The 24,466-nt window shown below is 49.1% G+C and overlaps 1 protein-coding gene across 1 annotated transcript in view; it reads left to right on the plus strand.

Moving 5' to 3' along the window:
- The window catches only part of DUSP10 (dual specificity phosphatase 10), a 36,447-nt gene extending 13,230 nt beyond the window's left edge, over positions 1–23,217 (plus strand). The window contains exons 3-4 of the mRNA XM_045818066.1: positions 18,432–18,803; positions 21,972–23,217. Of these exons, the coding sequence (XP_045674022.1) occupies positions 18,432–18,803; positions 21,972–22,237 (638 nt within the window). The 3' untranslated portion in view covers positions 22,238–23,217. The remainder of the gene's footprint in view (positions 1–18,431; positions 18,804–21,971) is intronic.
- The last annotated feature ends 1,249 nt before the right edge of the window (positions 23,218–24,466 follow it).

A 24,466-nucleotide genomic window follows, 5' to 3' on the forward strand; every position in this document is an offset into this window, starting at 1 on the left:
GACAGACGCAAGGTTAGATGTCGTGGGTAAGACGGAAGCGATGGCGATCGCGTGGGACTATGTCCCAAAGACGCTAAAACCCAAAGGTGTTTGGTCGCTTGTGTTTTATGTTCATTATTCATGCTGTCAGTGTGGATACTAATATTAGCTATAGATTTTTTTGACCCTCAAAGGTGTCAAGGAAGAATCTCTAGTTAGATTATCATTACCCTTTGGGAAAGTTAATTCTCTGAGATAAGTGAAGGAGGCTGTTACCGAACTCTTTGCTATTTATTGTCATTCTCTTCTGCTTTTCTCTCCTTCCTTAGTTTTCTCCTTCCCTCGTGCAGTCTAGGCCAAAGACAGCTCAGGTGACCTGGGAGTGTGGCAGGGCCAGGCCCTGGAAAGCGCAGAGGAGACCCCCTGGAAGGGTGGCAGGCCGGCCCCTGGGAAGCCTGTGCCGGGGCCGCATCCACTCGGGCAGGCCACTGAGCGCATCTGTCTCACTGTCCCATCCCACAGACGTGGGGCTGATGACTCACCAACAGCATGCGAGGAGCTGGTAGCGGAGCTGGCGTGGAATCCACGTTTCCTAACTCTCAGTGCAATCGCTTTGTAAAACTCCCAGTGGGAGTCTAACCCTTCAGTTTGCATCTGATTTGTTATTAAATCAGAGATTCCAGTGGGTCCACGTGTCGGGCCAGGTCACTCCATGTTTTCTTTTCCTTTCCCTTTGTAACGAGCCCAGTGAGTGGCTTCCCAGTGAATCAGCCTGCTGTTCTGTGTTTGTGCTCAGCTCCCTGCTAAGGATGTCCGTCTTTCCTGGAAGAGGGAGCTCAGTGTAGATGTTCACGGCCCAGGTTCTGGAGCCAGACTGCTGAGCTTGAGTTCTGACTTGGCCACGTATTCGAAGCATGAACTTGAGCAAACGAAATTGGGCGTGCCTCCGTTTTCTCATCCCCAAAGTGGGGAGGGTAAAGAATGACACTTTTCTCACGGGACTGATGGATGATTACTTTAGATAATATATGTGCAAGCGCTTTGAACAATGCCAGGCACTTGAAAGCTAACCTTTATTAAAAATTTACCATGATTATAATATCAGATTCCTACAATAATAATTTACTAGTATCTACTTATGTCCCAGGGATATATGGCGGATGTAATTCAGTCCAATGATTTGATATTGCCATTGGTGCAGTATAAGTGGGACCTCTTTGATGGTCCATAAATCATTTTCTTTAAAGGTTTGGGAAAACCCAGTGTTTCTGGTGGGGGTGGGGGATGGATAACTACATCAGAACTTTTTCTGAATCAGTGCCATACTGGAAAATTCTGTACTATTTCTCAGTAAGGGAATCTTATAGAATTAAGTTTTTGCAAAGACTCAATCGTAGACCCACTGTTGGAATATTAAGAAAGTTTGAGAAAGAAAGGAACCAGATGATCTATGAATCCCCCTGACTGGCCTAGTTTCATTTTCACATGCTCTCCTCATTCTTTACCCATATATGTGCATATTTTGCAGAGCGGCTCATATAGAAACTGAAATTCATTTTCACTTGGTGGTGCCTGCACCCTGGCTTCCTGTATGACCATCACAGACATTCTCGCTGTGTTAGACTGTCTTCTTGGATGGATGTACCCCATCACTCACTTCCCTCACTCTGCATGCCTGCTTTCCTCTTCAGAGCACAAGCGCCAACGGCCTGTGGAAGTGATTGGTTTTAAGGGAAGTCTTGGTCCTTGACCGCAGGGCTTCTCGAAGGTTCTAACTGTGTGCACAGCACCCGGACCCTCATAAGGGGAGCGTTGCTGGCCCCGGGCTTCTGCTTTGGTGGGCAGAGTGAGGAAGTGTGGGGGGCCCCCGCTCAGCACTCTTCAAAAGCAGAAGCTCTTGTGAGAGTGAAGGGTACGGCGCGTCCAACCCCACTGCATGTCGTAAACATGAGTCACTCCCGGTCCGCGCCGTTGATGAGACACTTCGACACTTTGCAAGGAACACCATCACACTCACAGCAGCGTGAGGCTGCGAGATGCTGTGTGGTCTGTGTTTGGGTCTTTCAGTCTCCCCTGCTCCCATTTTTTTTTTTAAATGCGGGGATTTTAAGAAGGGGCTGAAGTCTTCAGAGTGCTTAAGCAAACGCAGTCAGAAAAGCGTCTCAGAATGGAAAGACAATTCCCATTAGTTCTTTTTGCTAAATTGAGGTAAAATGCCCTTTAAATAGGTGCTAATTCTCCAACAGATAATTAGCTTGTCTTCCTTGATAAAGTGTGTGAGTTGGATTGAATTCATTATAATTAATCTTACATATTATGTAAAAATGCAGTCGTCTGCCCTTATTTAGGGGAACCTCTTTTTTCCCGTCTTGAGGGTGGCTGAGAAGCCCACCCTCACCCCCCACTGAGAACATACGAACTGAATGAATGATAGGGTGACAGGCAGCTCCCCCTTACAAAACTTGGGAGAAGCTGAACATGGGACACACCTTTTTTTACGATTTTATTTATTTATTTTTAGAGAGGGAAGGGAGGGAGAAAGAGAGAGAGAGAAACATCAATGTGCGGTTGCTGGGGGCGTGGCCTGCAACCCAGGCATGTGCCCTGACTGGGAATCGAACCTGCAATGCTTTGGTTCGCAGACCAGGCTCAATCCACTGAGCTACGCCAGCCAGGGTGGGACACACCTTTTAAAGAGACAGAGCTTTCATACTAACATCGGCATCATTTTAGAAACCTTTGAGAATGCTTTGGGGACTGAGAATCAGATGCCACAAAGCTGCCTAAACAATTACCTTGAGATCAATCTCCTGCTAGTGACTTGACATTTTTCTGGATTTATAATGCGAAGCTTTTTCCAGGGAGTGAGTGAAGACCAGGGTCATTGGCTTGGTCCCCTGAGCGGGTGGCTGAGCAGTGACTCTCAGTGGGGGCCCGAAAGGGCCCGGACACACTGCTCCCTGCACTTTTTCTTCCTCCCCGTCCCCAGCCATGCAGACCTCTCTGAGGCTTCCCCCCCAGCGGCACAGTGCTGGAAGGACATCTTCCCCCACTGAGAGCTTCCGCGCGTGGCCACTGCAGTTTGCCAGTATTCGAATGTGTGTTAGGGCGATGTGGGAGTGTGGGGACAAGAGAGCACGCTCTGGACAGTCCGTCTGTGAGCCTCTGCTCCAAGCGGAGTGTTTCTTTCCTGAGAGGAGAGCGGCTGTTTGAGGTCTGGTGGGAGCTGACCGACACCAGGTGGCTTGCTGCCCCTTGGATGGTAGGCGTTGGCCAATGCGTGCTCACACACGCATGCACACACGTCTTAGTTCCCACTTGTAAAATGGGGATGAAACGGCACCATGTGCTAACTCATGGAATGGGGATAACGACAGTCATGATCTCTATCTGCGCCGTCCGCGGTGGTGTCCACAGTGGAAGCCGTGAGTCACAGCTGCTACTGAGCATGTGCAGGGGGGCTGGTCCAAATGGAAAGGTGCTTCATGGGTAAAACACCTCCTGGAGCTCCAAGACGTTGTATGAAAACCTGTGAGATATTTCATTAATAGTTACTTGACTCTTGATTCCATGTTGAAATGATGCTATTTTGGACTTGTGAAGTAAACTATATTATTAATATGAACTTTACCGGCTTCATTTTACTTGTTACAGTGCAGCCACCGGAAAACAAGTTTGTCCCGTGGTAGCTGGCATTACATTTCTGCTGAGTGGTGCTGACCTCTGTGTGGTCACAACAGTACCGTTAATCCGACGTGCCAGATGAGGAAACGGAGGCTGAGAGAGGTTAGGTAAACTGCCCAGAGTCACACAGCAGAAGGCCAGGCTGAGAGCTGCCCGATTCTGCGGAACACGTTCAGCACCATTACAGAATTGTTGTAAAATAGAGAATCTGTCTGGCTTTTGTCCTTGGGCCCTGGGAGGTCACCTTCAGTCACACCTGAGCTCAAGCTCGTGAGATGATGCAGAACAGTGTGGGTCGTCAGAAAGACCAACGATGTCATTGGAAGGTGGGGGCTTGTGTTAGTCTGAGCTCCGCCTGGGAAGAAGTGGGTGGAGATTGCGTTCACGTGACCAATGGTCCAATCAGTTATGCCTGTATAAGGAAACCCCAAGAAAGCCTCTAGACACCCGAGCTCAGCTGAGCGTCCTGATTACTGAGCACATGGACATGTGGGGGGGGGGGGCAATAGCCACTCAGGGTTTCTTGACCCTCCCAGACCTCCCGCTACGTGTCTCTTCCTTCGGCTCGTCCTGGTTTGTATCCTTGATGTTAAAACCGTGATAGTAAGTGTAGTGCGTGCCTGAGACTTCTGAGTTCTTCTAGTAAATTACCCAAATGCGAGGAGGGAGTGGAATCCCAGAACTTTTAGCCCACTTGTCAGAATTGCAGATGGCCTGGGGACCCCTGAAGTGGGGTCAGCTCACTGGGGACTGTGCTCTTCACTGGTGGAGTCTGTGTGACTGTCGTAGGGGTCAGACTTGCTCTGCAGCCGACTTCCTTCCCTCTGGAAAGATGCTGGGTGTGGTGATGGGGAAGATTAAGCACCCTGGCTCCCCTTGCTTGTCTCTGGAACCCCACGTCCTGGGCGACAATGGCCAGTTAGACTCTAGGCTTGTAACATGACCCGGTCTTCCTGCAACTGCTTTTGACTGCTAGCCTCAGCCCGGAGACAGGGAGCCTCTGACACCACCCCGCCCAGTCCCCTCCAGCCTGCAACACTTGGGGTCCCCTCCCCAGGCAGTGCCACGAGAGTGGCAGTGACATCCAAGTGTACTGACACCTCTTTGCTACCAGATTCTTAATTATTGATGTTGGGATTGAGTTCCTTGTAGGAAACTGCTGGAGGGTGATCATATGATTGCGGAGTGTTCGTGGTGTTCTGTTTTTTCAACAGTTCGCACAGACTAGAATCATACTTTTGAAGCATGTGTCCTGTTACATTTCATCAGCACTGGGTTCAAATCAATTGTTGTCTTTTCTTGGGGAGCTTTTGTTTGGATTTTTAAACCATGATCGCATGTGTTTTCTTTTTCTTTTTTGGTTCGGCTGCTCCTTCCCTCCTTAAAATAGACACCGTCTCTTGCCTGTGGTCGTGTTAACCATGACCCTTCTGTTCACGCTCACTCCTGGTCCTTGTCCAGCAAAGGTCTCTCATGTCACCGCCTCCTAGAAAGTGGACTTCACAAGAGCATATTGGGGCCACCCTGGAAGGCAGTACCTATCTTCAGGGAATACATTTTATTGTTTTAATCCCCCAAGTCCCTGGCATTATGCTAAACAGCACGTAGTAGGTGCTTTACAACTAACCAGACTTGCTCATCTCATTTAACCTAGAAATATTTAATGAGCAGCTACTACACAAATCACGCACAGCAGGTCCTTGAATAACGTTGTTTCATTCGGCATCATTTTGTCATAACGTCGATGAGATACCATAGGAACAGAACTCTTGTTTACATCAATTAGCTTATGGTGAAATTGGTTTTGTGATGTGTCATCTTGCTTAAAGTCGCAGAACCTATCAAGAATGTTAAGTGAGGGCTTACTGTATTGCTCCAGGTGCTAACCCGTGGATACTTGCCATTTCTATTAATAACTACCAGTATTAGCTCATTAAGTTTGCACAATAACTCTGTTGTTGCCTCTTGGAACCATTATTCGCTCCATTTTGCAAATGAGGAAACTGGGGTACACAAAGGCTAAGCGACTGGCAGTGATCATCCTGCTGTCATGTAGGGGCAACCTGACCCCCTCTGCTGTGAGCTGTGATGATCCGTTTCCTCTAAGGCAAACAGCAGCTCGCCATTCTTGGGGTCCACCGTTTCATAATAAAAACAATAAACAAGTGAAGAAATAAACAAGCAATTTCAGAGAGTGCTAAGTGCTTTGAAGGTTATAAAACTTCAAAGCTTCATGATATAACCAAACAGAGCTATGGGAGGGCAGCTGTGAATCGGCCGTTAGGGGAGACCTTTATGAGGGAATCATACTTGACCTGCTGTCAGAATCACCCATGTGATGGATAAGGGGAAGAGACCTCCAGGGAGAGGGAACAGCAAGTGCAAAGGCCCTGTGGCGAGAAGCCAATCGCCCAGGCCTCGCACACCCTACAATGCTGGGCTCATTCTTGCCATTATTTATCAACATCAGGTTATCAAAGCTGTGGTGACATCGTAGAATGCTAGAATCAGGAGAAACGTACAAATTGCCCAAACTCCTGATTTCAGAGAAATGGCAATGGAGGTCCCAGAGCTGGGACCCAGTGTCACTCCCATGTGGAAAGAGGGCTGTGTTCTGAGTCCTTGTGGTCAGGACTTCTGTCACCTTGAGTGGTGTTAGGCAGGGCTGCAAGGGGATGTGGTTGGGAAAGCCGATGGTGTCAGATGTGGGGGACATCCCGGGTCATCTCTCCACTGCACGTGTCCCAGATTGAACTGACCGTTACTTGGCTGGCCCTCCACGAAATCTCAAGTTCATGTTGACAGTGTATAGAATCGTAGCTCATCTCCTCAGAGATGCCCCAGCCTTTTGATTGTTTCCTCCTTAACCTCAGAAGGCGGTGTACTAGGTGGGGACATGCTAGCCTCTGAGACGATGCAACCTCCAGGTTCTCCCGGCGCCTGCCTTCGGGCTGACCTTTCCAAGATCAGCCCGTGTGGGGTGGTGTGACCGTGGGGCATGGCCAGCGGGGCAAGTCCTTGTCCAAGGAGAGCTCATGCCTGCTCTTTCTGGCAGTCGGTCGGTAATCTTAGTCTTCTTGCCAAATATAGAATTCAGCTCAGCAGCTTGAGGAAGTTGTCCCTCTGCGTTTTGGTGAACTGAAAACATTGGTTCAGTAAAAACAGCCCCAGTTTTCAGGATGACACTCGATCCCTTCCCCTACCACTTTCTGAATTCCCTACGCCACCACCCTTTGACCTCCGGGTCAGAATAAGACACGTCACTGTGGAAGCCGTCATTGTGGACTTGGGGGTTTCACCCAGAGCAAGCTGAGATGCACGGCGCACTGTCGGCCGTGCACTCTCACACACAACCGAGCGATGGAACCCCCGGGCGCCGCCGGTGTAACCGCCCCTTGCCTCCTGCCTTTCCCCCTTTCCTCTTGCCATGGATGTTTCTGGATGACCTTCTGTGAATGTAATTTCCACTGGGAAGGCTTCACAGTAGAACTATGCTCTCCCTCGAGGCTTGTTCTCGATATTTCCAGAGATTTATTTAATTGGACTCTACTTAAATCCCACTGGGCAACATAGTTTTGCTATGAAGCTGTGATGTGTTTAATTTGGGGTCTAAGATAAATGTCGGTCCTCCGGGGAGGTGGGTGGTTAAGCAACAGTCTTCCTTTTGTACAGTGGGTCTGTTTAATGAATAGCTTTTCTGGGCTCTCCTCTGTTTGTTTGTTTAGTAATGCTTCATTATTTAAACTTCTGCACCGAAAAGCAAAGAATGTTTTCCCTCTCTTCAGAGAATTAAACAATGATGGAGAGCGGTTGAGCTCTTGGGAAACATATAGTTTTGTGTTTTATTGCACTCTCCTGTTAGCATTCTTCCCCTGCAGCCTTCCAGTATGAGCTCATGGCTTTTTCCCCCTTCCCTTAATCCGTTTTGATGGGTTAACCAGTATTGAGCTTTTTAGTGGACAGGAAAGGTATAGAGTCGCCTCCCAAATACACAGAAAGCCTCCAGCTAAAATATACTTTGGCCCGGATAGATGCTGCAGGGAGGCCAGAGGCCAGCACTGATTCACAAGGAAGGTGTAACTACGGGGGAGGTAAGGGTCTTTGGAAAAAGAGTGGGCTTCTCTGCTTGCAGCTAGCTAGTAGCACGAAAGTTCTAGAAGGCTCTCTGGTCTTGTCTCTCATGGGCATGTGGCTCCTTTAGGCTGCAGTCCCATCCCGACCTTGGACCCTTCTCGGCTTGACTTTAGGATGTGATACCAACTTGGGTTGGCTCCCAGAGGCCAGGTTCTCAGGCAGTCCACAGGTTTGGGTGCGGTTCTTTGAAAGTCAGAATTATAATGGATATTTTTAACAAGTAAGCTCTACTGGCAATCAAAACTAAAAGTGGCACCCTCTTAGGTCCGGGGGTTGGAAGGCCAGGATCAGGCTGCCTCCATGGTTAGGTCTGATGAGGTCTCGCTTCCCTGCTCGCAGATGGCCACCCTCTCTTTGTGCCCGTCAGCGGGGGAGGGAGAGAGAGAGAGAGAGAGGAAACTTTGTGGGGTCTCTTCTTCTAAGGGCGCTGATCTCATCCTAAGGGCCCCATCCTCATGACTTCATCTTAACCTAATTATGTCTCAAAGGCCCCATCCCCAAATGCCATCACACTGGGGGTTGGGACTTCACGTACGAACGGGAGGGTGCATGAATGAGTCCATCACAGCTATGAAAACTGCCTTCGGAGAAAGACAGCGTATGGATCTGCCCAGGTGCTGGAGTGCAGGCGCACTGCACCATCTGATAAATGAACACCCTCTTTTCTCCCTGTCTCTCCCTTTTTCTTTCAAATATGTATCGATCACCTTTTGTGGACTTCTGAACCTTCGGGAGCTCCCACTGAATTTAGAGTAAAACCCGACTGCAAAATGTGCTTCCGAGGCCTTCTGTAGGCTCCCGAGGAGGTCCTGTCTCCCCGCCCACTCACTGGGCCTCGCTGGTCACATGAGCGCACTTTGAGTCACCCCAGGCCTCCTGAGCGTCCTGCCTGCACCCCAGGGTGGTTCTCTGGGCCCCAGCTGTCCTCCCAACCTCCCTCCCCGCAGCCCCTTCCACAGCCGTCAGTCCAATCTAATTAGTTCCCTCCCACACACCCAGGAACGGGAGGGGACCTCACGGCTCTTAAAATTAATTATTACCTTTTTATTTGTAGGCTTATATGTTTATCACCCATCTCCTCCCATTGGACCCCGACCAGTGAGGACAGAGCGAGGAGGGGAGGGGAAAGGGCGGCTGCCAAGCCCTAAAACGTTGGAGGCCTTGCTTGTAGATAAACGAGATTCTAAAAGTTTTCACCTTCAAAATGTTACTGCAACTGGCGTGTCTGTTAAGAAAATCAGAGGCTTGAGCTGAGTGTTTATGGAGGGCCGCCGTCCCCGGGAACCGGCTGGCGCTAAGGCAGCTGAAGCCTCCCCGTGGAGGCTTAGGGGAAGCAGGAGGAGACAGGAACTCGCACGTTTCCAGGGACAGGGCTCGAACTTGGCTGTGCCTGCAGCCCTCTTCCCACCGCGCACCCAGCCGGTATTCTGATGGGCTTGCCTCTTCGTGGGCAGCCGTTCACCCGCTGACCCCCCGAGCCCCGTCGGAGATGTACAACCTTTCCGCTTTCTGCCACGGGCATGTGTGTTAGTGAGAGTGCAGCTCAGCTCAGAGGCAGATGGGCTCCCGGGGACAAAGACACCTGCAGACGGACCTTCCAGCAGGAGCTGGGGGTGAAGCGGACAACTGGACGTACTGGAAAGTGCCCTGGCCAGTCCAGGCCCAGGGAGCGGTGGGGCGAAGTCAGTTCTGCCAGTCCCCTGCCTTCGGGGGGTTCTTAGTGAAACCTTTCTGAGCCCGAGCCCCGGGGCAGGCGCATGTACCGAGGGGGTTCTCAGCACTAACGGGCCCATCCCTGCGGTCGGGGGAGGGGGAGGGGGCTGGACCACTCTTCCTCAACCCCCCTCGACCCTTTAAAAATGGGTTTAAAAGAGGGTCTGTGGATTCATTGGAAGTTCAAGCACCAGCTCTATTCCTGAGAGCATCCCTGCCACCTCCCCTGCCCAGGAGCTTGCTCTCATTCTCTGCCTTCTGCTTCTGAAGAGTTCAGGAGACCGGAGAGGGAGGGAGGAACTGAACAGGAGGGACACGAGCCGAGCCGACCCTGGTGAAGAGGGGACAAAGGGGGCTCTTCCTTCAAGTCACAGCGACTTCTGCGCAGCCCCGGGGGGTGGGGGGAGTTCCTGGCTGTGGGAACTCACGGATCTCACCCTCCGAGTCCCGCTCACAGAAAAGTCATCTGTTCGTTAAAATAACACAACGCTTTCTGATTGTTGTCCTTGTGGAAAATTACACGACTGTCATCAGCTGTTGCTTCTGGCAGTGCTTTCTGTTCTAATGTAAATAAATGAGGTAACAGATTTAAAGAAACAGGCTGTATTTACATACTTGCAGAGCAGCCTCTCCAACAATCTGCCCGTGTTAGTCAAATACACACAAATTGAACTTGTGGTATCCCAAACACTGGGTACTCATTAAGGCTTTAAGGAGGGGAGCACAGGAAGGGGGCGTGGGGGTGCAACTCCCTTCCCGGGGTCAGGGCTTGGAGCTGCCTTCTTTGTGCGGCTGACCTTGGGTCCCCAGCCCTCTTTCTTCTGCACCAGCTCGGCAGTGGGGCCCCTGTGTGCACCCGAGGCACCTTCTGAGCTGGGAGGGTGGGTGGGGTGAGGTGGGCACAGGGAGAGTCTTTTAAAGCAGGATCAGCTTTTCCTGGAAGGCATACAATTAAAGCTTCCTCTTGGTCTATCACGGTTTCTACATCATTAGATCTTTCTGACTCCATTCACCTTTTTTTGAGAGAAATATTTAGACAGGATTTTTTGAAAAAATTACTTGTATAGAGTACATTACAAAGATTTTACCTATCAAAGAAGGAAGCAATCTATTTGAAAATACAAGAAATAAGAGCGCCTCTTCAAAGCAAGTTAATAATTGAAAATAGTTATAGAAGTATACAGAACCAAAAATGTAGCTGAAACCATATTGCAAATTAGACGAAAATTGGGAAGGAGCAAAATTACTGTGTTCGGTGTTCGGTGCATATTATAGTCACGTGTTAGCTTATTTCTTGAATGCTAGATCCTTGTAATCTACCCCATTGTTGGGGTGTCGGGGAGGATAGATAACCTGAGGGAAGCCAAACCAGGTGGGACAACCTGAGGTACAGCGCTGATGCAATGTCCACGCGTTTCTAAAGGTTCTAGACATTTCCAGAACATTTGCTAGGGATGCATTGACAGCTGTTTGACAAGCCTCGATGTCCTTTTTTCCCTTCAATTCTATTGAAACCTTAGGACACAAACAATAAACACAATAAGGTTGCCAGGGAGAAGAACCAAGCGCCGACCCGAGCCCATTCCTCGTGTCGACCCCTCCTGCGTTGTCGTGGCTGCCCTGGGACCCCCCAACACTGAATATGGCCTTCACCAGAGCAGCGCTGCAGGCAGGTGCCCTGTGGCCACCGCTGTGGCGTCCTTCCCCTTGCTGGGGACCAGCTCGGGCAGATGGTCTCCTTTTCCCCAGTTCCCTGAACCCACTGTGCTGTCCTCCAGGCTATCACAAAACCCGCTTTGACCAGGAGGCCTCGGGTACTCCTCTTGCCTCTGGCCGCCGGGAGCTCTTGTTATCCAGGCCACTCCATGGCCCGCTGGTGTCCAAATAGCCACCAGGTTTGTTTGCCGCCTTCCAGGTGCCAGGGAGGGTACTGTATGCCCAGTCTCATTGGGTCATCACAGCACATCATCACAGCGCACCTGCTGGTTAGGACGGCAGGTCCTCAAATAAGGGCTGTCATTTAGTTCCAGTCATTTCACTCTAATTTTGGGGAGGTGCCTGAGCAGCTGGACTCTTATGGCCATCGGTTAGCCTGTGGGACACTGTCAGCGCTGTCCTTAAAGTCTCAGAACCCATTTACGATGTTCAGTGCCTACTTACCGCGTCCCCACTTTGTGGTTAAGGAAAGCGAGTTCCAAAAGACTCAGTAGCTTTCGCAAAGTCACACCGTTGGCACGGGGCACAGCCATCCGTCCTTCCAAGTGCAAGGCGACACTCTTCCCCCGCTGCCTCCTGTTTCGTGGACTGCCTTCCAAAGTTGCTTTTTAAAATAGATCCGTAAATAGCTCACGTCTTCTACCGCAGAGATCCGACAGTCGGAAGCCCACGAGGTGCGGGACTGACGGACAGAGAAACCTTCCTGGAAACCTAACAGTCTTTGCCCAAATAATCCGCCTGTGCTCGGCTGGATTCCAGATAACGAGGGCTTGTTTCATTCAAGTTTGAAGCATTACCTTCCCTCCTTGCTTATGTCTTCTCAAATATTGGTCATTTCACTTGAAAGCAGTGAAATGAGATGATCGGAGAGCTACTACTTTCCGACTCACGGTCCCCCCCATCAAAACTGCCCAAGTCGCAGCCCTCGAAGTTTCTCTCTGCCCTGGGTAGCAATACATGTCTCTTTATCCTTTCGTTTCTTACCTGACACCTAGGGACACGGCACCGTCACTGGAATTACTCTCTTTCTTCAGTACGGGCCCTCTCCACCCTCCTTAGGAAAGAAATGCACTGTCTCGTGGGGACGGAATCATGAAAGTTTACATGATCCCACCTGGTAATGAACTTGAAATCATTCCTACTGTAAAAGGCCCCGTCCTTCCATCGACTAGAGAGACGGTTTGGTGGAAAACGGAAAGCAGAAGGGATCTTGGTGGCTCTAGCCGGCATCCCAAGTATTTCTCTGGTTAAAGTGGGCGGTTTTCTGCCCCCTGAAAGTATGAAGTGACTCTCTCTCTCTCTCCCTGAGAGTTTCAGCTCTGGACGCCGGGTATCAGCTTCAGTTTATCCAAAGTTTTGTTTGCTCCACCAGGGCCCTGGTGCAAACAGCGTCCAGCGGGCTGCTTTGATGTGCTCCCGTTTCCATGGAGGACCCACGGGGGGTCCATCAGGGCTCCGTTTTACACCAGTACTGTCCCCATGTATAGCGGTGACATCTGCCTCATGGAGCATTCTGTCCATATTAAAGGCCTCATCGAGTTAGACACTTCTGCCATCTCCATACTGCAGATGTGGAGACTGAGGTGTGGAGGTGGTAAAGAACTTGCCCCAGGAAACACAGCTCGTTAGTGACGGGGGCCTGGATTTCCAGCCCAAGCAACCTGGCTGCGGTCTGTGTGTTCCTAACCGCTTCCGTCCAAGTCCCGTTTTCCTTTAAAAGACTAGTCACCCCGTCAGGAAAATCGAGGCGACAGAAAGCGGCGATCAATACGCCGGCTGCAAGCTTCCAGAGGAGTTGCCTTTTACTCCCCCTTCACGTGTCTGGGGGTTAATTCCATCTGCTGACCTTCCCTGAGAGTTTTCGTTAAAATTCTGGAGAGCGCTCCCTTCCCAGCCTGGCGTGAAACCCAAATGCTCGTGCGCAAAAGCGCCGTCCGTCGCTGGAATATGGAAATGTCTCCCTTATGAATCCTGCGTTTGGCTGTGGTTTCTGTAATTTGCCACGCGGAGCACTGCTCCTGAATCACGCCACGCAGGCGCCTCTGTTTCTGGGACCGCGGTAGCCAAAACGGCAACACAAGGCGAAAAGCATAGGCCCAGGGAGGCTTCCCACGCGAAGGTGGATCCCAGGCTTCCGCGGGGCTGTCATCTCGCTGACCCCCCGGCGAGCTCCGGGTCTCCATATTATTCTCTTGAAGGGTGCCGTTCAGCGTCCATGGGCTGACGGGACTCATTCTGGCAGAGAACCTAGTTTGGGGATAAGGGTTGGAAATGCATAGCCTCTATTATTGTCGCACGGGCCTGGGAAAGGCTTGCATTGATAAGTACAAGCAGTTGTGCCTCAGGAGCTCACTTAGGCAAGGTGAGGGCAGGGGTGGGGCGGGGGCGGGGGTGGGGACTCAGAAGACAGGGGAGGGGAGCCGTTTTATTCAATCAATTTTATATGATTATCTAACCACGATGCCGTGACCTGAAACTAAGAATCGAGAACATTGAGTGTAAAGGGTAACTGAAAAATAAAAAGGAAGGTTAAAAAGCTGAATTAAACACTCAGTAGCCCACTGGAAAAAACGGGAATCCAAACACATGCGGCCTGGTTTGGGGAAGTTTTGATTAAAAAAAAAAATCATGAAGTTCGATATATTCATTCAGGAAGGACAGGAAGCTGTTGCTTTCTTTATGAGCATTTTATTTAAACTTTAAAACTGCTCATGGGCTTTGGTTCCTACTTTTTAAATAGGATTTTAAGAGGGAGAACTCAGAAACATTTGCTTACTTACCATTAGAGTCTTTATATGGAGCAGAATCTTTGAAGATTTTTAAAAGGGCAATTTCCCCAAGTATTAAAACATGTGCTTTACTATGTGTTAGATAGTGTTTTGAAGGACCATATTTTTTTTATTTTTTAAAGATTTTATTGATTTATTTTTAGACAGGGAAGGGAGGGAGATAGAGAGAGAGAGAGAGAAACATCCATGTGCGGTTGCTGGGGGCCGTGGCCTGCAACCCAGGCATGTGCCCTGACTGGGAATCGAACCTGTGACACTTTGGTTCGCAGCCCGTGCTCAATCCACTGAGCTATGCCAGCCAGAGCTTGAAGGACCATATTTTTATTAACCTGTTTAACCGCTGTTTTATGTATGGGGAAACTCAGGAACCAAAAGGTAAGACACTTGTGCAGTGTCAGGGCCCAGCTTGTGTCTGGGGTATAGCCCCAAGCAGTCTGGACTCAGAGTCACCCCCCTGAGGACTGCCGTGTGGCTGGGTAAGCTGGAGGTGGGACCACCGGGGTGATATCAGGGTTATAAGACCTTATTTATCAAGCATCTGGTTACATATCAATGTATTTCCATAGGTTTCCTGTGATCTAGGGGTAGGTGATAGTATGTCCACTGGACAGATCAGTAAAGTGAGGCTTAAGGAGGGAAAGTACTTTGCACCAGGTCCGTCAGCTCGTTTGAGGCAGAGTCACAGCTGCAGCCTGGGACTGTCTGTCCGCCTCTAACCCCTGCCCCCAACCAGCATGCCACACTGCCTCTGCTTCAGTTGCTGGTTATCATATTGTTACATTCTTCAGGGCTAGTAACAAACACGAAATCATCCTAGCTTTGCACAGAATCAGAATCATCACAGCTCCTCAGCCAGGGGGCGGTTAGTTCGGCCCCTAGTGGAATCAGATGGGGTCAGATGGGGGAGAGGATATGGAAGAGAAAATCTTATGAGCCCACCACCTCTTCCCGCCCCGCCCCCCCCAATTCCCAGCTTCCAGCTCCACCCCGCAAGAGGAGAAAGCACTTCTCCCTACAAACACAACTCTAAAAACCACCACTGTGCCTGTAGTAATGTGTGTAGCCCTTCCTGAGGGCTCTTGCTGGAGCTAATCATCAGACTAGCGCTCCAACAGGAGGCTGTTTCTCCACACCCTTCACTGAGAATTTTCTTGTCCAGCTAATATGTTTGAAGTACGCCGTTTCCTTCTCTGCCCACTCCATCTCTAAATATTCTCCGAGCCGAGTTCCCACATGGCTGAAATGTACAATATACCCCAAATTTTGCACTTGAACACCCCCCGGGGTTCAGATCTTTCCATGTGTGTCTGTCTCGAATTCGCCCCCCGCCCCCGCCCCCTGCGGTTTTCTCCCCATTAGGCAAATGGAAGGGCCATGCCACCTGTTAGCATATTACATCACTGCCTCCCCAGAACACAGTTGCACCAAAGGCCTTAAACAAAGTACTTCTTCTTGTATTGTTTGCACTCAAAGAGCTGATATCATGCCAACTGATGTCATTGTATGTCTTTGTGTAACTGCTATGGCAACTGGGCAGGTGGGGAGCCTCCAGCTGATGTCATTGCAATGGTAAGGAGGTGTAGAGGCAGAATTTTAAAAAGCTGGATGCCGCTTGTTGCTGTGTGGGGGGTTTTACTGGCGTGCATTAAAAAAAACGAGCTGTTTTTAAGACAAATTACAGCTTGTGTACCCTAAATAAGAACAGAGAGAAGTTCTTTTTTTTTTTTCCCTCTCCCTACCCGCTTAGAAAGTTCTTTTGAGTTCGTTTTGTTGTTCTTTCCTCTCATCTTATATGGAGAAGTGTAACAACTGCCTTTTTCTCTGGGAAAAGAAAAAGTGAATTAGGGTTCCCATCACAGAATCCGTGTGGGACTGTTTACTCGGACTTTCTAGGGGCCGTGCTGGGCAGATTTTAAAATAACCTTTTCGTCTCTTTTATGGAGCTTGTGATGGGGACAGTGGGTAACTTCAATTTATTTCAGTGTTTTCCCTAGTGAAGTTTTTCAGGTTTTCCCTTTCTTCTGATACTTTAAAAATGACCTCTTGAGCCCAAACTTTTTTTTTCTTTTGCCATGATTTCATAGCAGAATAAACGAATAATATTTAAGGGCAAAGGTTAATTCTAGAAACCAATTAAAGTGAATTTATAGTTTTTGTTTTTCTTTTCAAAAAGAAGAAGTAGGCCCTGACCGGGTGGCTCATGTGTTTCAAGTGTCATCCCGTGCAACAAAAGGTCGCAGGTTCGATTCCCGGTCAGGGTCCATATCTAGGTTGCGGGTTCCACCCCAGGTCAGGTTGTATGGGAGGCTGCCAATCAATGTTTCTTTCTCATATTGATGTTTCTCTCTCCCTTCCTCTCTCTCTAAAATCAATAAACATTATCTACGGGCGAGGCTAAAATAAAAAAGAAAGAAAGAAATGGTAGGTTTTGACAGGTGAGTGATATGATCCTAATATCACCCTTTGGAATAATCTTGGGGTCATAGCCGGACCTAAAAATATGACTTCCCTGGTTTCCACAACCTGCTGTGCGTGCGCTGGCCGTAAACAGCCCAGACGCATGGCCCAGGTTGCAGCCCGGAGCTTCCTGCCCTGTTTGCTCCAGATGAGACCTGAAGGACACCTGTTAAGTTCAGAAGCTCGGGGACAGACAGACTTCCTGTCCTTGCTTCAACACAGCCACATCCTGTTCACCTGTTCATTTCCTGACTCACCTCCTGAAACCGTGGAGAAGCGGCCATGGAAGGCACCTCTCTAGGGGCGTGAATGTTGTGTTCTGGGAGCTTTCAGCTTTTCAGCTTCCTCCTCTTTTCAAAGGAACGGCCACAGTGTATCTATTTCTGTTTGACTTGAATTAGAGCTAATTGGGTGGTAGTGATGTCTGATTGCATAGCCCTTACTTGTATATTGGATAATTCGACCCTCGTGATAATCTTTCAGGCTTAGCCAGGTGTGTGGTGCATCTAACAAATATTAAAGGAAAAATTTAAGCAAACTATGATCCAGAAATTTCCCAACTTACACAAATTGTTCTTTTTTGTGTAGTTCTTCAACTTTTGATCACATGCATGGTGGATATTTTTGAACTGGCTCTTTTCATTGAGTATTGAACAGAAACATTTTCTCTGCTTTCATATTTTTTCACAGCCTTGAATGGCTACATAATGTTCCATTGAATGACTATATTAACTTTCCCCCTCAATTATTTTTTTAAATTTGGCCTTTGCTATAAAACAGATAATGCTGTAGTGAACGTCTTAGGTAACCAGCTGATTTCCTTAAGACAGATTCTCATAAATAATGCTACCCCTGTTGCAGGGGAGGTCTGCATTTTAAAAATGGCACAGTTTTCAGCCTTTTCCACTGGACCTGTAACATTTAGGGGGCAGGGCAGAGCCTTCAGCTAGCTCAGTGGTGTGTGTTCACGGATCATTGGCGGTTTCCTGATGGGTGTGTGGCTGCCCAAACCGGGAAGGCGAGGGCGAGGGTCTGGGCTGCCGTCACACGGAGTCCTGCTGGAAATCGGGGCGGAAAGCCGTCAGTGATCTACATGGAGAATATCAAAAAGGAGATCATAAGGAAAGCTCCCCTCGCAGCTCCTTTTGTGTTTTTTGTCTTTTCCAACCATTTCTCTGCTGCTTGAACCGTGGGCAATCATACACACATTACCAGTGTAAAACCAACAAACTCCTGCTGAGTGACACTATATGCCAGGCAATGTGCTGAGTACCTTCCGTGCATTCATTCATCCCAGACCCCAGTCACACTAAGGGGTAGATGCCAGGACCCCCCTTTTACAGGCAGGGGAACTGAGGCACAGAGAAATTAACGTCTGCCCATGACAGAGCCAGGAAGGAGTGGAACTGGGGTCCCAGCCACGGTGCACGGGCTCTTCCAAGGTCCCTGCTCGTGACCACTCTGCTGCGTTGGCGGCAACGCTGTCGTTCCAGGTGAGGTGAGTGTAGGAAGGGTGCAAGCCTCCTGCCTGCAGGGCAGGGCCCAGGTGCTGGCCCACGTTCCCCGCCGGGTCACCTCGCCTCACGCTGCTCCCGCTCCAGGGGGCCCGGTTGTGCACAGGCCACTGAGTCATGGCCCTTCGAGGCAGGTCGGATTCGGAAGTCAGGCTGCAGTCATGGCCCTTCGAGGCAGGTCGGATTCGGAAGTCAGGATGTGGAAGTCGTCCGAGGCCGCGTGGGCTCTTTCCAGGGGCCCACGGCCCCGCGTGCACACAGAGCACATCTCCCAAGTTCAGGTGCAGTGAAATTCTCCGGAGCCTCTCCCGAGCCTCCAAACGGACTTCCGTCTCATTTTATTGGCTGTATCAGCTTCGTCTCATTTTATTGGCAGCAGCAGCGTGCACTCCTTCCCTTGGGGCGAGCCAGGGGGCGTCACGCTCTCGCTGTGTTTGTGTTCCAGGCGGGCTCAGCAGTTTCAAGCAGAACCATGAGAACCTCTGTGACAACTCCCTCCAGCTCCAGGAGTGCCGGGAGGCGGGCGGCGGCGCGTCCGCGGCCTCCAGCGTGCTACCTCAGTCCGTGCCCACCACCCCCGACATCGAGAACGCCGAGCTGACGCCCATCCTGCCCTTCCTGTTCCTGGGCAACGAGCAGGACGCGCAGGACCTGGACGCCATGCAGCGGCTGAACATCGGCTACGTCATCAACGTCACCACGCACCTGCCCCTCTACCACTACGAGAAAGGCCTGTTCAACTACAAGCGGCTGCCGGCCACCGACAGCAACAAGCAGAACCTCCGGCAGTACTTCGAAGAGGCTTTCGAGTTCATTGGTAACTATCTCCCGTGGGGCATTGGCCAACTCCACCTTCCTTTCCCCTCTGGCTTTTGCTTTGAGGTCAAGTTCAAGATTTAATGTGTGGGTTTCTAGTGAAAAAGCTCACCTGGGTGGTTTTCCCACAGCTCTGCTGCCTGGTGCAGCTAAAGTCTTCTCCTAAGTCATAGCCCATCGAGTGTAGTGGATACATCAGACTGAGTATAAAAGAACAGTAATTTTATTTGGTTGGGATCCGTTCAACTAGAAATCCTCATGGAAAAAGTGGTGGGGGTTGGCAGGGAGGTGTTCCAGAGCATAATTTTTGTAAAACAACTGATAGAAAGTAAGAACTTAGAGACCAGAGCTGGTACTGCGGCTCTCTGGTCTACCTCAGCCCCATGCAGGAAATAAAATGTACTGAGTATGTTTTACCTACCTCCCAACTCACCACACCCCCTTGCCTTGAGTTCAGTGAACTTGCAGCTGGGATAGCCTCTGTATGTGAGGTTGAGGCAAACGCAGCATTGCTGAAGGATTGCTTCTGAAGAATCTGTGTCCCTCAAGCAAAATGCTGTAGGGAACTTTATTCTCCGACACATCAGTGCGGAGGAGACAGAGGACTGGAGGCGGGGAGGGAAATGAGTTGTTTTCCCCGCCACCTGCTTTGTCTCAGTTCTCAAACATGGGGCAGGTGAGGCCCTGAATGTGAGCACCAGCGAGATGCTACTGCATTTCCTGAGACAGTTTCCTCCAGACTCACCGAAGCAGGCAAGGTCAGGTGGTGTGGCCTGAGCGGTTCCCAAGGAGGATCATTCTAGCAACAGCAGGCTTTCATCTCCAGAAGGAACTTTAATCCTAACTTTAACTTTTATTGCTTCTGTAGCAATAAAACTGTTGTAAGGCTCAGAGGATCACCTGGGGAACACCCAGCATCTGGCAGATCCTTGACAGTTTTTTTTCAAGTCACCCTACCTTTGTTATCACAAAGAAATGACCCAGTACTTTTCCTAACTGTGGCAGCACATTTTACTGGCCTGTGTTCCCGGGAGAGCGCACTCTCGTTTGGTGCCCCTCTGTTAGAAAAATGCCTTGGGTTTAGCAGCCATTGGGTCTGGTGGCTTTGCTGCTGATTTGACAGTTCTGGCCACCTTGTCCCGCTGCTGTGCTTGCTAATTGTGCCTTCAGTGCAGGACCATGGAGCATTGAGTCCAGAAGGAAGTTGCGAGCGGTCCCCAAACTCAGACAAGGCAAGTGACTTCCCCAAGGTCATAGGAGTTTTAGTGTCAGAGACGGGACCAGAACTCAGGGCCCTTGACTCCAAGGCCAGGGCCCTTCCATAATAAGCTGGGGCCAGGTTGATGATGCCCCCGTTCATTCCTGACCCGCAACAGACATGGACGCAAAGGTCGCTTGCATTCTTTGTTAACAACTTCTGAAGCAAGCCTTGAGCCCTGAGGAAGAAGTGTTTGTTGTCATCACATAGATGAGGAACTCCCTGGTTGGTACACGATGTTATGGATGCAATTCTTCTGACCTAATTCCAGTTGGGGGAAGTTAGGAAATTGTTTCTCTTCGGCGAGCAGCATGAGATGTGCTTCCTCTAAGAGGACCGCCTGCAAAGCATCCCCCATTCCTTGGGGTATTCAGGCTTAGCTGCTTTTTCAGATGGAGGACAACCAGTACCAAACGGCCTTTAACTTGAAAGGCGATTCCAGCTGGTGGCCTGCACAGGCCCGATTTTATTTTCATTGTTACATCCTTGGGTAGACCAAAATCTTCTAGTCTTGCTTTTGGACAAACATGGCACATTTTATGAACATAATCCCATTCACTGAGAGTCTAAGTAGACTAACTGCACGGAGTCTAGGTTCAGGGTTTAATTATGCTGTTTCTTTCTTTCTGAGTTGGGTGATATTATTCCCACGTTCCCTGAGACTGGTGAGTTGGTATTATTCCCATTATGCAGACAGAAGGTTTGAGGCTCGGGGGAGTCAGGTGACTGCCACAGGATCCCTTGCCCAGTGTGTAGGGGCACCAGGGATCAAACCTAACACTCAGGAGCTCCTCTCCTCACCGCCATGCCTGCCGGCCTCCGTGTGACGCTTGGTACCTAGAGTGCGCTGAAAAGAAGACACGGAAAAAGGGACCTACTTTCTCCAAGTACTTTTTCTATGAGAAGTAAGCCCGATCTACAGGTTTTTAAGATGAAAATTTGCACAGCGTTTCATTTGCTGATGGTTTAAGTTAAATCATGATTCTACTTACCCTGCTGTTCTTTCCAGCTCTGCACCTAACTGGTACCAACCGCTTCAGGGACACTTTCTTGGAGATGCTTTTTAGTCTAGAAGCGTCATTAAGAATCCATTCAGGCAGTGCCTGCAAGCTATTCTCCCGAACCTGTTAGTATTGAGTGTATCTGAAACGTACGAAGTCTGGTCCTTTCCCGTTGCTCTGGGTTCTGATCCATTGCTGAAATGCCTCCAGCTTCTAAGTTGTTGCCACATGCCACAGGCTCCCATGGGTGAGGGGTTAATGGTTCAGACATAGGTGGCCCCTGTGCCCGAGGACCACAGTCCTTAGCGCAGGGTTTTCCTGTAAGCAGCTGAACACAGTAACTTTCAAGTTGGCTTTTGTTCCTTTAACCTTGGTCTTAGTTTAGCAAGACTGAACTTCTCATTTATTCAGTACCAGTTCCTGTGCAGGGCGGTTCTATAGCAGAAGGAAAGAACTGGGTTTTTTTCCTCTATCACAGGTAGGAGAGATGTTGTCAGTAACTCTAGTTTTGACAAGTCACACAGTTTGGCAATTGGAATGAAGATCCTTAATCAGAGGGGTCTACCGAGTAGCTTGTTTAATATGGCAATTAATTGTTATTGTGGCTTGTGCTTCGGTCAACTGCTATCACCCGTGAAGTAAACTGTTACTATGAATAATTCCCTCGCCTGCTCTTCTCTTTAAATGTAGAAATGCAGCATCTGATTTATGCCAAGATTGCTTTTAGCCAGTTCTGGAGGTTGTGACATAAACATACACAATGACCCATCAAATTATGCTTGGGTTGAAAACCGTTTTAATATATTCTTTCTCTGCAAACCACGGCAGGGCCAAGGCCAGATGAAAGGTAACTCACCCTTCCCGTCACTGCCTCCCTCCCTTCACCTCTCGCCTCTCTCCCTTTTTGCAGAGGAAGCCCACCAGTGCGGGAAGGGGCTTCTCATCCACTGCCAGGCCGGCGTGTCCCGCTCTGCCACCATCGTCATCGCGTACTTGATGAAGCACACTCGGATGACCATGACTGACGCTTATAAATTTGTCAAAGGCAAACGACCAATTATTTCCCCAAACCTCAACTTCATGGGGCAGTTGCTGGAGTTCGAGGAAGACCTGAACAACGGGGTCACGCCGCGCATCCTCACACCAAAGCTGATGGGCGTGGAGACGGTCGTGTGACACCAGCAGTGTGGACACCTGGACAGGAGCGGCTCCTGGTCCCCATCGGGAGACGAGATGAAGAGGAAGGAGAATGGAGTCTTTCTTGGCTTTTTCTTTCTTCTTCCTTTTTTTTTTTTAGATGGGGATAAAGTTTGTGAATGGAGACAAACTGGTTTAAAAACTTTATTTTTAACAAGTGTGAGAAGAATTTAATTTTTGAGGCCCATTGAGATTTCCCTCCCAAGAACTGATAAAGGAGGGAGGCTAATGAAGTCCTTTTTTTTTTTTAAGCCAACAATAAACATATAATAAAACTCGTTTCTCCCCCTTTTCCTTTGAAGCTATTTGTAGCGTTTATGATTATGTAGTCTGTGCAGGTTCATAGACCGAATATACTACACTCTAAACCAATGTGAAGAAACCAAAAGTAGAAAAGACATTGAATCATGAAGACCCGGGATTCCGTGGGCCACTCATGCAGAAAACAAAAACCCAACCAAACGAGCCCTGTGCTGCTCACCCGTGGCGCGCAGAACCGGGGCAGCTTGTGTGGTCTGAGAACCCTTCACATTCTCAAAAGAGACAAAGGATACTGTTGATTTTGTGTGTTTCGTACTCTGAATTATTATATTTTTCCCTTTCCGGGTTTAAGAGATATTTTTGGAAATAGCAAGGGATTGACCATTGAAACACACGTCCTCCCTGTGCAGGACGAGGCTGTTTTGAGTGGACGAGTTAGGGCTGGCAGCCAGATGGTCGGCCAGTAGCGCAGATGTGCCCGCGTGGAGAGAAAACAGAATGAAAACCGATTACTTTCCTCCCCACCTTTTTCCTTTGTTTAATTTTTTTTTTTTTTTGGATTTGATTCTGGTTACAGTGCCATAACCCTTGTTACATATGTATATCAGAATGTAAAAAAAAAAAGACAAAAATTTATTTAAAAATATTTTTCGCAAAAAAAAACAACAACTGGGTGTGTTTCTGTTGATTGTGTAAAAATTTATTTTCATTATATAAATGAAACTCATCTTGGGACGTGTCTTGTTTCCGCCTCTTTTCCTCAACTCGGGGTCAAGCATGTCCAGCTTCTGGCAACTGGTCCACGTTATGTCACTGGGAAGGAACACACGTTTTTCTAGGGGAAAGAGAGATGCGGAGGCAAAAATGTTCTCTGTCCTCAGTGTGATGCAGAGAGAATGAATCAGGAAGCAGGATAGCTCCGGTGTGCATCTTCCCAGGGCTCACCTCTTTTCCCACAGCCCCACCGCCACCTCTGCACGTACAGTTCCTCCGCGGTAGGGAAGTGTCAAGTAAGTCACGTTAAGGAATGAGAGATTTCTATACCAGCCTCCGAGCTTTGCTCATCAATCAGGTCACCGACTGATGGAGTGGGTAGAATCCCATGCTCTCCCCAGAGGCTCTTCGATAAATATCAGTGACAATCTGCCATTTGGGATTCCTTAAGGTCACCCCGATCCCTCTCTTGCCACTTGCTCACTTGACATTTCTGGTGACATTAACGGTGGAGTGTGCACTACAGCAAATACCCACTTCCTACTCTTTGGCCGGCAAACGGAAGTCAGCTTCAGTGGGCACAGCTTCCCGATCTCACTGGGTCAATACGTAGCTGGCATTCCGTGGGCTTCCAATCCCTGGATGAGTGGGGGTGGGCATGGAAGAGGGATACCGTCCAAACGTTTTCTGCATCTCATGGTAATAGCCGTCTAGAGGGCCGTGGCCTCAGGGAAGGTTCGCCGCAGACTGAGGCTTGTGGAAGGTAACACAGTTGAAGGGTTCTGGTGCATCCAGTTCTGTATCAATACATTCGGCATGGTTTTGTGGCCATTTGCTTAATCATGAAATACTTTTGATGTTTACTTTTTTAAAATAGCTCTTCTACTAGAAGCGACTTGACTTTTTCTCTTACTGGAAAAGTGGAGCCAGAAGTGAACAGGCACGGACTCAGGGCTGTTCTGAATTATTGGCATTTGCCGCGGTGTTGGTGAAAAGTCAACCGCTCCTACAGTGTTTCATATTCTTCAGACTAACAACTGGTGGCGGAACATATTTAAGGAGTTGGGTGGATCTGCAGTTAGTGATTTAAAATATCTAGACATTTCTTTTAAAACTACACATTTCTTTTTGTGGATTCTGAGTCTAAATATTAGATTTCTGATAGAATGTGAGACGTATTCCCTTTTTTCTTTTTCTTCTCAAACACACAAGAAGGAGAATGAATACAATTTC

This window comes from Phyllostomus hastatus, unplaced genomic scaffold (assembly GCF_019186645.2).
Source record: "Phyllostomus hastatus isolate PE091 unplaced genomic scaffold, TTU_PhHast_1.1 phas_contig_148, whole genome shotgun sequence".
Taxonomy (NCBI): domain Eukaryota; kingdom Metazoa; phylum Chordata; class Mammalia; order Chiroptera; family Phyllostomidae; genus Phyllostomus; species Phyllostomus hastatus.